The sequence below is a fragment of the Aulonocara sp. 'chitande type north' Nkhata Bay genome, linkage group LG9 (assembly GCF_057382095.1).
Source record: "Aulonocara sp. 'chitande type north' Nkhata Bay isolate Kocher_YH1m ecotype deep benthic linkage group LG9, A_spYH_male_GT1.1, whole genome shotgun sequence".
NCBI classification, from domain to species: Eukaryota; Metazoa; Chordata; class Actinopteri; order Cichliformes; family Cichlidae; genus Aulonocara; species Aulonocara sp. 'chitande type north' Nkhata Bay.
In genome coordinates, this window is record NC_141352.1 from 11,382,065 (window position 1) to 11,394,341 (window position 12,277).

Here is a 12,277-nt window from a genome sequence, read left to right on the forward strand (position 1 = left end):
GCATGAATTTAAATATCCACTGACAGCAATATTTCATCATTCCAAAAATAAAAACTATTCTTATTGCTTTTGAAATGGATTGAATCGCTACAATCCTTTTAAAACAGAGGACTTACTATCTAATATGGTCAGCGTCCTATGTAGGTGAATTTTCTCAGAAGCCCATTGTAATCTAGAGAAGCTCACCTTATATTTGCTCTCAATTAAAGTATTTTATAACACTTTTACTCCTGATCTTGCAGGCCTGCTTTTACATCATCAACACACAAAATATCACCCCCAGAGGGATGATACCTGGCAGGTTTTTTCCCCCTAAGTGCACCGTTACAAACAAAACATATTAGGCCTTGTTCAGGACATGTCTAAATATATATAAAAAATAAACCTGTGTTTCTCTTACAAAAAGAAAACAACCCTAACCTATCTGGCAAAATCAGCCTGGTACTAAAACAAACAAACAAACAAAAAAACCAAATCTACCAGAAATCACAGGAAAGGTTTTGCTTTCTGGTGACACAACATGCTGTAGGGATTAAAATCTGCCATGCAGTGCTGCAGTCACTGCTTCTGTTCATGTTCCCCACATCATATTTACGCCTTTAGACGAAGAAGAACACCCACTAGAATACCCAAACTGAGTTTCTAGGAACCTGCACCCAATAATTGCAGCAGTAAGGAAGCGAGGCTTTCCCTGTTGGTCCGCTTGAAAATCCTCCCAAATCAAAACAGCTCACCATTGCAGATCCTTTTCAGTGCCTCTCTTGGTTCTTTTAAAAATTCCTGCATGTGTGAGTCGCTGAAGCACAGTTCGCAGTTCCCCCATGTACTTGAGGAACACGAGACTTTTTCAGATAAATAAAGGCAAATATTGCAAACTACACAAAAGGCAGCCGCTAAAGCGTTTAAGTTTCAAAATAGGACAAACAAAACAGACTAAATTGTCAATTCCACTTAGAAACAAAATATTAATTCTATAAAAAAATCTTAGTTGGTTTTACAGAAGAACAGACAAAATTGACTAACTTTTGTCAATATCAAATAAACTGAGAACTAAAAGGAAATTCTCAATCTCTCCTTGTTGTATAGATTAGCTTTTCAAACAGTTTTAACAGTTACTTTAGTCTGACAAAAGCCGAATGACGAATTAGTGATTCTCTGTGCAACTTAATTTGGATTGGCTGTTCTTTTTTTTTTAAGAGTCCAAGAGAGATGAGGCCTATCGCAATAGTTTAATTTTTCTATTGAGAAAAAGTTATTTCGCAATACATTTAGTTATTGTTCTATCGCCCAGCTCTAATGCTTATCCTACAAAATCAATCTCTCACTCTCCCTCTCTATCTTTCACTCACTCACACAGACACACACCACCACTGTCAACTTTGCTAAATTACTAATGAAAAACACTGACCAGGCAGCTGTGATTGAGCAGCAATGTCCATCCAACTCTTTTCATGGTTGTTGTAGTCGTGATAATTTTGTGAGGCCACATTGAAAAGCCTCGGCTATGGAAGCGTAGAGCTGCCACCCAGGCAAAAGAAAAGTGAAAAGTATATTGTTCTAACAATATACCTTTCACGTTTTTTAACAATATAATATCACATTATTACAATATACAGAATTATCACATTCGTACAATATAAATATTATATAGGCTACATCGCAACTCCAGTCACGCTTCCATCACAGTCTTTCTCATCTTTTCCCAGAGTAACAGCCAAACAGGACGATCTATTGGCTAGCACTGCTTCGCCTTGCATGCGTTCTTATTTTAAACTTAATCTGGAATTCATTGCAAACTGTTTGTGCGGGATATGAATGACAAGATTTTGTTTTTCTACAAGAGTTAGTAAAAAACATCTCCAGTGTGATCAAATCTTCTTGCCAAACATCCGCAGCTTTGCAGTGTATACAGCACTATAATGAAGAGACCCAATTCTTTTGAAAACCATACATCTTTCCACAGGTCTCAACTTCATCAGACATCACCTAGACACAAAGCTGGATGATGCCAGCGCAAACAGCAGCCTAACCGACTAAGATGATAGATCCATGGGGTCAGGAAAGCCAGATGCAGGGCTGGAGCGGTACCTTTCATGTCCATTCACTGGAGGTGTGGATCTATTGCATGGCGTTCCTCACATCAAGAAGCTGTCAATCAAAGGCAATACAGCTCTTCCTGCATCTGGAGCTTGTGAAGGACTTCTCAGTCATGCAGGACTCCTGTTCACTGCTAAACAGTCACAGCTTCACAGAAAGAACCTTGAGAGCAAACTGCTGCTGAAGCTTAACCATCACCTCACTGAGTGAAGAAATGGCACATTTTTGCTAAATATGCAGAAATAGATGCACACCCATACAATTTATGATGAACTGAGCTGGCTTGTATGTACATGAGGAAGATGTCTCGTTCTGTTTTCTCTGAGGTTGCTGTGCCATTTGGAGCAAAAATGAATATAAAGTTTACAGCATATCTTGTCACTGGAAATTGTTTGCACTGTTTATATATTTATATTATTTACTGCAGGTATTGGTGAAAAAAGCTTGTTTGAAAAATGTTGTGAAAATCTGGAAATTAGAATTGTTGTGCTTTATTTTGTTGATGTTTTTACATATATTCCTTTTGAAAATACTAAAATTTGTATATTTATTTATTTTTGTTTGTCTGATAGCATTTATAAAATAAATCGGACATTTCAAACAGTTACTCGCTACTTGAGTAGTCTTTTCACCAAGTACTTTACTCTTACTCGAGTAACTTTTTTGAAGACTACTTTTCACTTTTACTTGAGTAATAATATTTCAAAGTCATGCTACTCTTACTTGAGTACAATTTTTGGATACTCGACCCACCTCTGTAACCGGGGCATGATCAGAAATGACAATTGGATCATATTTACAGTCTGTAATAGCACTCAGTAAGTAGGGGCCAACCAGAAAAAAAATCTATCCTAGAAAATGACTTATGCACATTAGAGTAAAATGAATACTCCCTTCTAGTGGGATACTTAAATCTCCAAGGGTCTACAAGTTTATGTGGCTCTACGAACGACTGAATTGTTTGCACAGATTTAGATGGTCTTGTTAGGATGCCTGGGTCGTTGACCCAGGGTTTTTGAGTTTATTATTTATTATTTCTAGTCTTTGGTTTCTTTGAGTTCTGTCTTATGGTTTATGTCTCTGTCTTCTCTAGTTGCTCTGTCTCCCCTGTCAGCTGTATCCCCTTGTCTAGTTAGCGTCTCTGTGTATCCTTAGTTGCTATATCCCCGTGTCCAGTCAGTGTCTGTGTCTGCCCTGGTCCCACGTCTCTGTTCCCTCTGTTGTAGTGCTTGCATGTGAGTCTGTGTCTTTTGTTCAGTCTGTGTTATGGGTTTCCTGTTTTACTTTGAAAGTCCATGTCTGATGTTACTGTGTCTGGTTTTGCTTCCCCTTGTCTCGTTAGGCCTGATTTGCCCCAGCTGTGCTTCCCTCCTGTTACCCATTCCCTGATTGCTCCCTCTGTGTATTTGAGCCCTGTGTTTGTGTCTGTGTTGCGATCTACCGTTTACCTAGCTGTGTGTTTTGTCAGTCCTCTGGTGTAAGTTTATTTTGATTTTTTCCAGTTATGTTATATTTGAGTTTAACATTAAAGCTGTTTTGAGTTCACATCTGTCTCCGGAGTCTGCACCTTGGGTCCTTTTCCTGCCTGCACACAGCTGTCACATAACAGGTCTTAGTAAAGATTGGGAAGAGCGATCCCAAACAGAATCCATTACCAGGTTGTAATCCCCAGACATAACCAGATGATAACTATCCAGATTGGGAATGGAGCTTAGCATTAGCGCTCAGCCTGAGCTGGAGGTTTAAGGGTCGAGGGTCTGCGAGCCAGAGGGGTCTGCTCAGCCAGAGCTGGAGGTTTGAGCTCCGGGGGTCTGCGTGCCGGATGGGCTGCTTAGCCCAGGCTAGAGGTTTAAGGGCCGAGGGTCTGTGCGCCAGAGAGCGCCATTCAGCCCAATCTGGGGGTTTGAGCTACATGGGTCTGCACACTAGAGGTGCCCGCTCAACCTGAGGTGGAAGTTTGAGCGCAGAGGATCTGCGCACTGGATGGTCCCGCTCTGCCTGAGTCGGAGGTTTGAGCACCGGGGGTCTGCGAGCTGTCCATACCTACCACACCTGCACACCCGCTTCCTCATCCAGCACCGACTGCACCGCTGCTTCCGAGTCCAGCAGCGAAACACCAGCCATCAGCCAAGACCAATAATCATTGGCCACTTTCCAGGCCAACAGCTAAGGAGCTGTTGAGAGCCACCGGAGCCGTTATGTTATCAGTGCCACAGGACCCAGGGCAGGCCGGTTGATCTGTAACACCACTGTCACTGGACCCGGGGCAGGCTGCCTGAGCCGCAATGCTGCCGCCACTGGTCTCATCGCAGGCCGCCTAGACTGTTTTGGTGCCACTGAACCCGTGGGAGGCTGCCTAAACGGTCTTGCCGGATTTGCCACCAACCAAGTTGGCCACAAGAACTTGGCTTGTTGGACTGTGTGCCGCTGCTGCTGGAGGTGCAACCGGGTTTTTTAATTGTTTGGACTAAGGCTCTGATATTGTTTTGAGTCCTTCGTCATGGAAAACCCCCTCATTCATTATGCAAATGTACTCTTTATAAGATTGGAGAAACCTGCAGTCAGCTGAGACTGAAGAAGTCTCTTGGATGAGTGACGAAACGTTTGTCCCACTGAAAACGCTACGTCCAGATGAACAGAATCAACTTCTGGGATTTCCTTACCTGGATGATTGAGCATGCATCAAGATATTACCCACAATTACTTAGGTACACGAGAACAAAGGGACAGCAAGTCAGTTTTATCATAAATGACACATTTATGACTTACAATAAAAATATTTTTATTGCAACATAAAAAAATGTAGGTTTGTCTCTTCATGGAGCAAAACACTCACATCCTGTAAGAAAACACAGACCACTGAAAACTTTACACATGGGTAAGAAAATATTTAATTTTCCACATACTGCCTGTTTCAAAATGACACAAATTTATCAATTTACCTTTTTTTTACTGTAACATTAAAAATTGCAGGAGGGGTTGTGTCTTTGTGGAGCAAAACAGACTCACACAATATTGTAAGACAATAGAGCCCATTTAAAACACATTTCATGTGAGTTACAATAGAAGTGGCGCAGCACTGACACTGATAATTACCTCACGATGAATAGCCAAATAAACCAGGGGTCCCCAATCCCAGTCCACGAGGGCCGGTGTCCCTGCAGGGTTTAGAGGTGTCCTTGATCCGTCATAGATGATTTAAAAATGTTAAATTATCCCCTTCAACATGTCTTGACGTTGTCCAGAGGCCTGGTAATGAAGTAATCATGTGATTCAGGTGTGTTGACCCAGAGTGAGATCTAAAACCTGCAGGGACACCGGCCCTCGTGGACTGGGATTGGGGACTCCTAAAATAAACAGTAACAGGTCTGACAGTTTGACCCAGAAGGTGAACTCTTCTGACATTTTGTTTTTCTTGTGATCAGATGATGGGAGTAATTTTTTCTCTGTATGCTGTTTGTGGACACAGCCAGTGAAGTTTAACTTGCTAAACTTGGAACAAGTTGAATTGTGAAGCCTGATCTCAAGCTTTTTAAGTTTGACGCAGCATCCAGAAGAACTTTTGTTCAAACCCCTGTTTCTCCCACTGTGTTCAAATGAACCCTGTCAGGGTAATGTCTAGGGCTGCCACGATTAGTCGACTAGTCACGATTACGTCGACTATCAAAATCGCCAACGACTAATTTAATAGTCAAGGCGTCGTTTGAAGCTTTGTAAGATCCCAAAAGACGCAGGAATAAGTAGTAGGATTTAATAACGGACTGAAACAGAAGACGGCAGCACTGCATGAAGAAGGATGACAGCTGCCATTAAACACCGAAGAAGAAGAAGCTGTGTCCCAGAATTCATTGCACAGCTCAGTTTCCAACAATGGCGGCAGCTAGTCAGTTTTATTCTTATCATTCTTTCTGGGTCACAAAGTAAACGCTTAACATATTTTCAGGCGAGAATGTAGCTGTGTAAACTTCAAATATCTGCTCAGTTTATCAAGACACCACATTTTTTCAAAAGTGCTCCGACGTTTTCGGAGACTTCGATAGCTAGCCGGGGTTACAGGCTCCCTGGAGCCGGTGAGAACACCGGACTCCCGGCAAATGGTTTCCAAACCCACCGCCATCTTTCACTACTCAGGTTAAACATGATATATAAGTCACTTAGATAACTTAAAAATGTTACTGTTCTGCTTTTTTTCAGTATTTTATTTGTTCCTGAGTAAATCGGTTTGGCTGAGATTAAAGTTATAGTTTTTACACAGCTGAAAAAACGTCAAGCAGACAGCTGATTATCAGAAATGTGAGATGCTCGAGAATATACTCCGGTGTCCTGTTATATTTTAGATAGCAAGGAGTAGGGATTTGGTATCGTTTAGGTTTTATCCGATACCGGTGCCAAACTGGTACTTTTGAAACGGTGCCGGTGCTTAAAGAATGGAGAACACAAAATTGGTCCAAAAACCTCTCATGTTCAGCTGTTTTTTTGTAAAAAGATAACAATGTTAGTCTTTTCTGCAGCTATGGGGCATATATGGCATCACTCTTGGCTGGAAGCAGTGCTTAATCAATGGAAAAAACACAAACTTTCTCCAAAAACCTCTCATGTTTAACTGTTTTCCAATCTTTCTTTGGTCATTTTAGCCTTTTTGGCCAGGGTGAAGGGAGTATCTGCCATCAAACAAGAAGACAGCCGCAAATAGATATGATGCTGTTTGCTAGTTCACCTTACATGCATTAATGTAATAACGTGTTTAGCCTACTCAACGTAAATTACACACGAACAACATTAAGCTACTCACGCAGAGAAGAACGGCTGCTGCTGCATCATCATTTCTGCTACACTGGCAGGGCTAGGGGCCAGGACTCCCCTCTTCGGGTTTTTGGGGGATGTTGCTAACTCCGGGTCCGATAACAGGCACCACACCCGCAGTAGATGTGCTCGGTGTGAGGTCTCGCAGCAAGCTATCAAATACGGCGCATTTTTCGGCTTTAAAAAACACCGTTATGCGTCGCCAGGTGTTTCATCGGATTCGAGGTGTTACCTCCTTTGACAGTATCAAAGTATCACCTTAAAGCACTTGTTGCAGGCTGCTGAGTTTGCATATTTTGCTGTGAAGTACAGCCAGACTTTTCACCGCTTTGCCTTGGGCATTTTTAATCTGTAGCTCTGCTCCAAAAGAACGTACGTACCTGGACCCGCCTACTATCCTCGGAAACGTAAAATGATTGGCTAGAATCTAAAGTGTATGACATCTCAGGAAAATAAAAGCACCGAAATAAAGCACCGAAATGTGCGCTTCTTTTCGGTCTGGTTACTACCGTTTATGTCAGAACTGGTGCCGTCATGGCACCGGATACAGGTACCCATCCCTAGCAAGGAGTTTATTAAACTTCACCGAAACAATCTGCACATTTCATTAAAATTTAATAAACTATCACCTTGTCTCTATTCTTAGTTAGCACAGACCTTAAACACTTAAAGCTGTAAGCTCATGATAGTTATATAAGAGCAGATGCATGCTGTACATTTTACGTCCAATGGATGCATGATCTGATTAGTCGACTAATTGCAAAAATAATCGGTGACTAGTCGACTATCAAAATAATCATTTGTGGCAGCCCTAGTAATGTCCCATTGGTCTTCCACTTTTCTCAGAGGAGGACACTTTGTGGGTTTTCTGATGCCTCAATAGATTTGTTTTATGGATGAAAGACTTTCCACAGTGACCACATACAAATGATTTAACTCCAGAGTGGGTGAGCTGATGTGATTTTAAGCCAGTCATGTGAGTAAAAGCCTTTCCACATTGACCACATTTAAATGATGTAACTCCAGAGTGGGTGAGCTGATGTGATTTTAAGCCAGTCATGTGAGTAAAAGCCTTTCCACATTGACCACATTTAAATGATGTAACTCCAGAGTGGGTGAGCTGATGTGATTTTAAGCCAGTCATGTGAGTAAAAGCCTTTCCACACTGACCACATACAAATTGTTTAGCACCAGAGTGGATGAGCTGATGTGCTTTTAACCTTTCGATCTCAATATAAGCCTTTCCACAGTCACCACATACAAATTGTTTAGTACCAGAGTGGATAAGCTGATGTGATTTCAAGGCAGCAATGTGAGTAAAAGACTTTCCACACTGCTCACAGCTGAAGGGTTTATCTCCACTGTGGATGAGCTGATGTCTTTTTAAGTTACTAACGTAAGCAAAAGCCTTTCCACACTGATCACAGGTGAGAGGTTTATCTCCACTGTGGATGAGCTGATGTACTTTTAAATTGCCTATCTGAGTAAAAGACTTTCCACACAGATCACAACTGAATGGTTTCTCTCCACTGTGGATGAGCTGATGTCTTTTTAAGTTACCAACGTAAGCAAAAGCCTTTCCACACTGATCACAGCTGAGAGGTTTATCTCCACTGTGGATAAGCTGATGTGTTTTTAAATTGCCCATCTGAGTAAAAGACTTTCCACACAGATCACACCTGAATGGTTTATCTCCACTGTGGATGAGCTGATGTGTTTTTAATCTACCAATCCGAGTAAAGGTCTTTCCACACTGATCACAGCTGAATGGTTTCACACCGGTGTGGATCAGCTGATGTCTTTTTAAGTTGCTACTGTGAGTAAAAGACATCCCACACAGATCACAGTTGAAAGCTTTAAATTTCGTGTGGACGAGCTGATGTGATTTTAAGTTGCATCTCTGAGTAAAGGTCTTTCCACACTGATCACAGCTGAATGGTTTCACACCGGTGTGGATCAGCTGATGTGATTTCAAGTGAAAAATCTGAGTAAAGGTCTTTCCACACTGATCACAGCTGAATGGTTTCACACCGGTGTGGATCAGCTGATGTCTTTTTAAGTTGCTACTGTGAGTAAAAGACATCCCACACAGATCACAGTTGAAAGCTTTAAATTTCGTGTGGACGAGCTGATGTGATTTTAAGTTGCATCTCTGAGTAAAGGTCTTTCCACACTGATCACAGCTGAATGGTTTCACACCGGTGTGGATCAGCTGATGTGATTTCAAGTGACCAATCTGAGTAAAAGACTTTCCACACAGATCACAGCTCAAGCTTCTGTCCTCCCCGTTGGCGCGCTTGCGTCTTCTGGGCTGCTTCATAGCAGGAAAAGTCTTTTCCACAGGGATCGCCGCTGGCTCATCTTTACTTGCTGGTGCTGGATGTTTTTGGTTGATGTCATCCATGTGCTGAGGTTTCGGCCTGCTTTCACTTCTTTCTCCTGTAATGACAAAGAACCCAAACAGTGACATCAGGTCTATACCTTCAGCTCATCCACAAGTGCCCCCTCTTACCTCACAAAGATAAACAGTTTCACCATCTGCCAAACGTCTCAGGTGCCTGGGGACGCTATGCTGTGGTAAATATTTGAAGTGAGCTCATTTTGGGGATAAAAGTAGTAAAAGTTCAACTTGTGAATAAAAAGTTTTTTAGTTTTTACTTTGTTCAAATTTGAAGAACATCACACTTACAATGTGCAGTTCAGGTTGTATGTGTGAGAGCTGTACAACCAAATCCACACTGACTCAGATTTCCCTCTGATTAACCACGAGGGTGTCACAGTTATCAAAGTCTGCAGACACTGTCAGCTGCAATCAACACCTTTTATTCTAATGCACAGGTGAGTTATAATGCATCTCCACTAGAAGATGGTCCCCTGTTATCTACTTTTTCACAGGCAAGCGTGGGCGAGAGTCTACAGCTTTCTACCCCCCAAGGACACGTAGTCTAATGCCTTTATTTTTCATGGCCATGTCCACTTAATACTACACTATATGGTTATATGGCATTTTAGTTAATATACAGCATAGAATTGAGGCACATCAAATATTTTCATCTCAACACCTCCTCCCTGGAGATAAGGAGTCTCACTATCTGCCTAATGTCTCATGGTGCCTGGGAGTGTCAGTCCAACTCACTCACAATACCCATCTGTGTGTGGAATAACCTGTGAAATACTTATTTGATGTTTTCCTATATGTAGAACCAAGTCACACAAAATGTACTATAGATATTACTAAAGTCATATTGTCAAAACATATGATCAACACATAAAATAAAGAAATGTCCATCACAAGAGTTAGCAGCTTACACAAGAAAAGACGTCAGAAAGAATATGAAAGAAGAAACGTGGAAAAGGAAAACAGCATTTTTAACGAAGTCATGATCACTCCACAGACATCACCTTCATATGAAGGGAAACAAAGAGTGTAACTCAAATGATAAAACATTAAGGTACTGAGGCAGACAAACAGAGGCTAAACAGAAGGCAGAAATCAAACCAAAATGAGCTAAGAGAGAGAGACCCTGTAGAAAATGATAAAGTTAAGCAACCAGTGTAGTTATAACTGACTTACTCTGGATCTCCTCTCAGACTCAGGAGGGGGCGAGCGGGCCGGCTTTGTAGTTGGAGTCGGACCAGCAGAGACAATGGGCTCACTGACCTCCACTCCCCAAGTCAGTCACCACGAGGACAAGTTCTTTGTTTAGAGATGATTTAATCCAAGCTCACCAACAACATCACTCAGCTGTCCTCGTCAGAACTGATAAAATAAAAGCAGTTACATTTAGAAACGTCAGTTTACTAAACATAAAAATATTGCTCTATTAGCCTCGCTCACATGTTCTGTAAAGATTAAATGACTTAAATCATCACGTGGTTTACAAAAACACATTGTTAATCTCAGCAAATAAGTGCGCATCCAGAAATAACTGTTTTATCTCGTTTGACATGGAAACTTAAAATTACAAAGACACACTGAACGCACCTTCCTACCAGCTGTAACCTAGCAGGAGAACGTACGTTCGTCTTCGCAGCTGCAATACATACTGTAACGTCGGGTTGTGTTGCGTGGTTGAGAGGAGGCGGCAAAACACCTAGCAGGCTAGTCGGAAGAACACACACCCACGCTGGTATCGGTAATCCACGGTGGTTCTTTAATACGCCTTCTTCAACAACCATATAAAAGCCCGGTTGAACGGCTGCGGCTCAACAACATAACGCCCAGCGTTCATACAACCCAAGCGTTGCAAATAAAACAACCAAAAAAAAAGGTCTGGAGAAGAAAACATAAATCCGTCCTTCGTTAAGCACAAGCGTGAAGGCACGTGACCTCATAATCCCGGAGCGAGAGAGCAGTGGCACAAACTGATGACACCATCAACCCTCGATTTGGGCGTCTTAAAGACTGCGGTCAAGTGAGCCCTCACTTAGGAAGTCACAGTCAAGCTAGCCGCTCCGCCAGCCGCACCGAAAATGTGGTTGCACTACTCTTACGTATATTACGGTATGGGTGAAGACTGGCTTAGAAACGCAGTGTTTTGTGTCCTGATACTATTTTACTTCACAATCCACTACCAGTTTTGGTTTATCTCCACTTTCCCCCCTGTGATCCACAGCCCAAATTACTGTATGATTCAGAGAAAATTAACAATAAAATTTACCCAATTTACTCAACTGTATTTTTAATGTCCTCATCTTTGACCTCAGATTACAGGAAAACTATAAGAGGTGACGCAGATATTTCACTGGATTATGACTCTGGGTGACCCCCACTCTGCACCCTGTGATCCACAGCCAAAATTACTGTACGGATTTTGAGAAAATTCATAGTAAAATCTTCCCATTTTGCTTTACTGTACTCTACATATTGACATCTTTGAGCTCAGATTACAGGAAAACTGTAAGAGGTGACGCAGATATTTCACTGGATTCTGACTCTGGGTGACCCCCACTCTGCATGCTGTGATCCACAGCCAAAATTACTGTACGGTTTTTGAGAAAATTGATAGTAAACTTTGCACAATTTACTGTACTATACTCTATATATTGACATCTTTGAGCTCAGATTACAGGAAAACTGTAAGAGGTGACACAGATATTTCACTGGATTATGACTCTGGGTGACCCCCACTCTGCACCCTGTGATCCACAGCCAAAATTACTGTACGGATTTTGAGAAAATTGATAGTAAACTTTGCACAATTTACTGTACTATACTCTATATATTCTCATCTTTGATCTCAGATTACAGGAAAACTATAAGAGGTGACGCAGATATCTCACTGGATTATGACTCTGGGTGACCCCCACTCTGCACCCTGTGATCCACAGCCAAAATTACTGTACGGATTTCTGATAAAATTAAATCCTATTCCAT

At 41.7% G+C, this 12,277-nt stretch overlaps 2 protein-coding genes across 4 annotated transcripts in view; one reads left to right on the top strand and one right to left on the bottom strand.

The window, feature by feature from the left end:
• Nucleotides 1-12,277, top strand: part of LOC147321693 (uncharacterized) — a 106,491-nt gene that overhangs the window by 67,754 nt on the left and 26,460 nt on the right. The window lies entirely within an intron of this gene.
• Nucleotides 5,443-12,277, bottom strand: part of LOC147321697 (uncharacterized) — a 79,908-nt gene continuing 73,073 nt past the window's right edge. The window contains exons 1-3 of one of the 3 annotated variants that reach the window (XM_086305822.1): nt 10,948-11,505; nt 10,475-10,660; nt 5,443-9,339 (exon numbers count right to left, since the gene is read on the bottom strand). In XM_086305822.1, the coding sequence (XP_086161948.1) occupies nt 7,712-9,304 (1,593 nt within the window). In that variant the 5' untranslated portion in view covers nt 9,305-9,339; nt 10,475-10,660; nt 10,948-11,505 and the 3' untranslated portion in view covers nt 5,443-7,711. Of the gene's footprint in view, nt 9,340-10,474; nt 10,661-10,885; nt 11,506-12,277 lie in introns of those variants that run through there. The other 2 variants (XM_086305820.1, XM_086305821.1) reach the window with 2 other exon arrangements.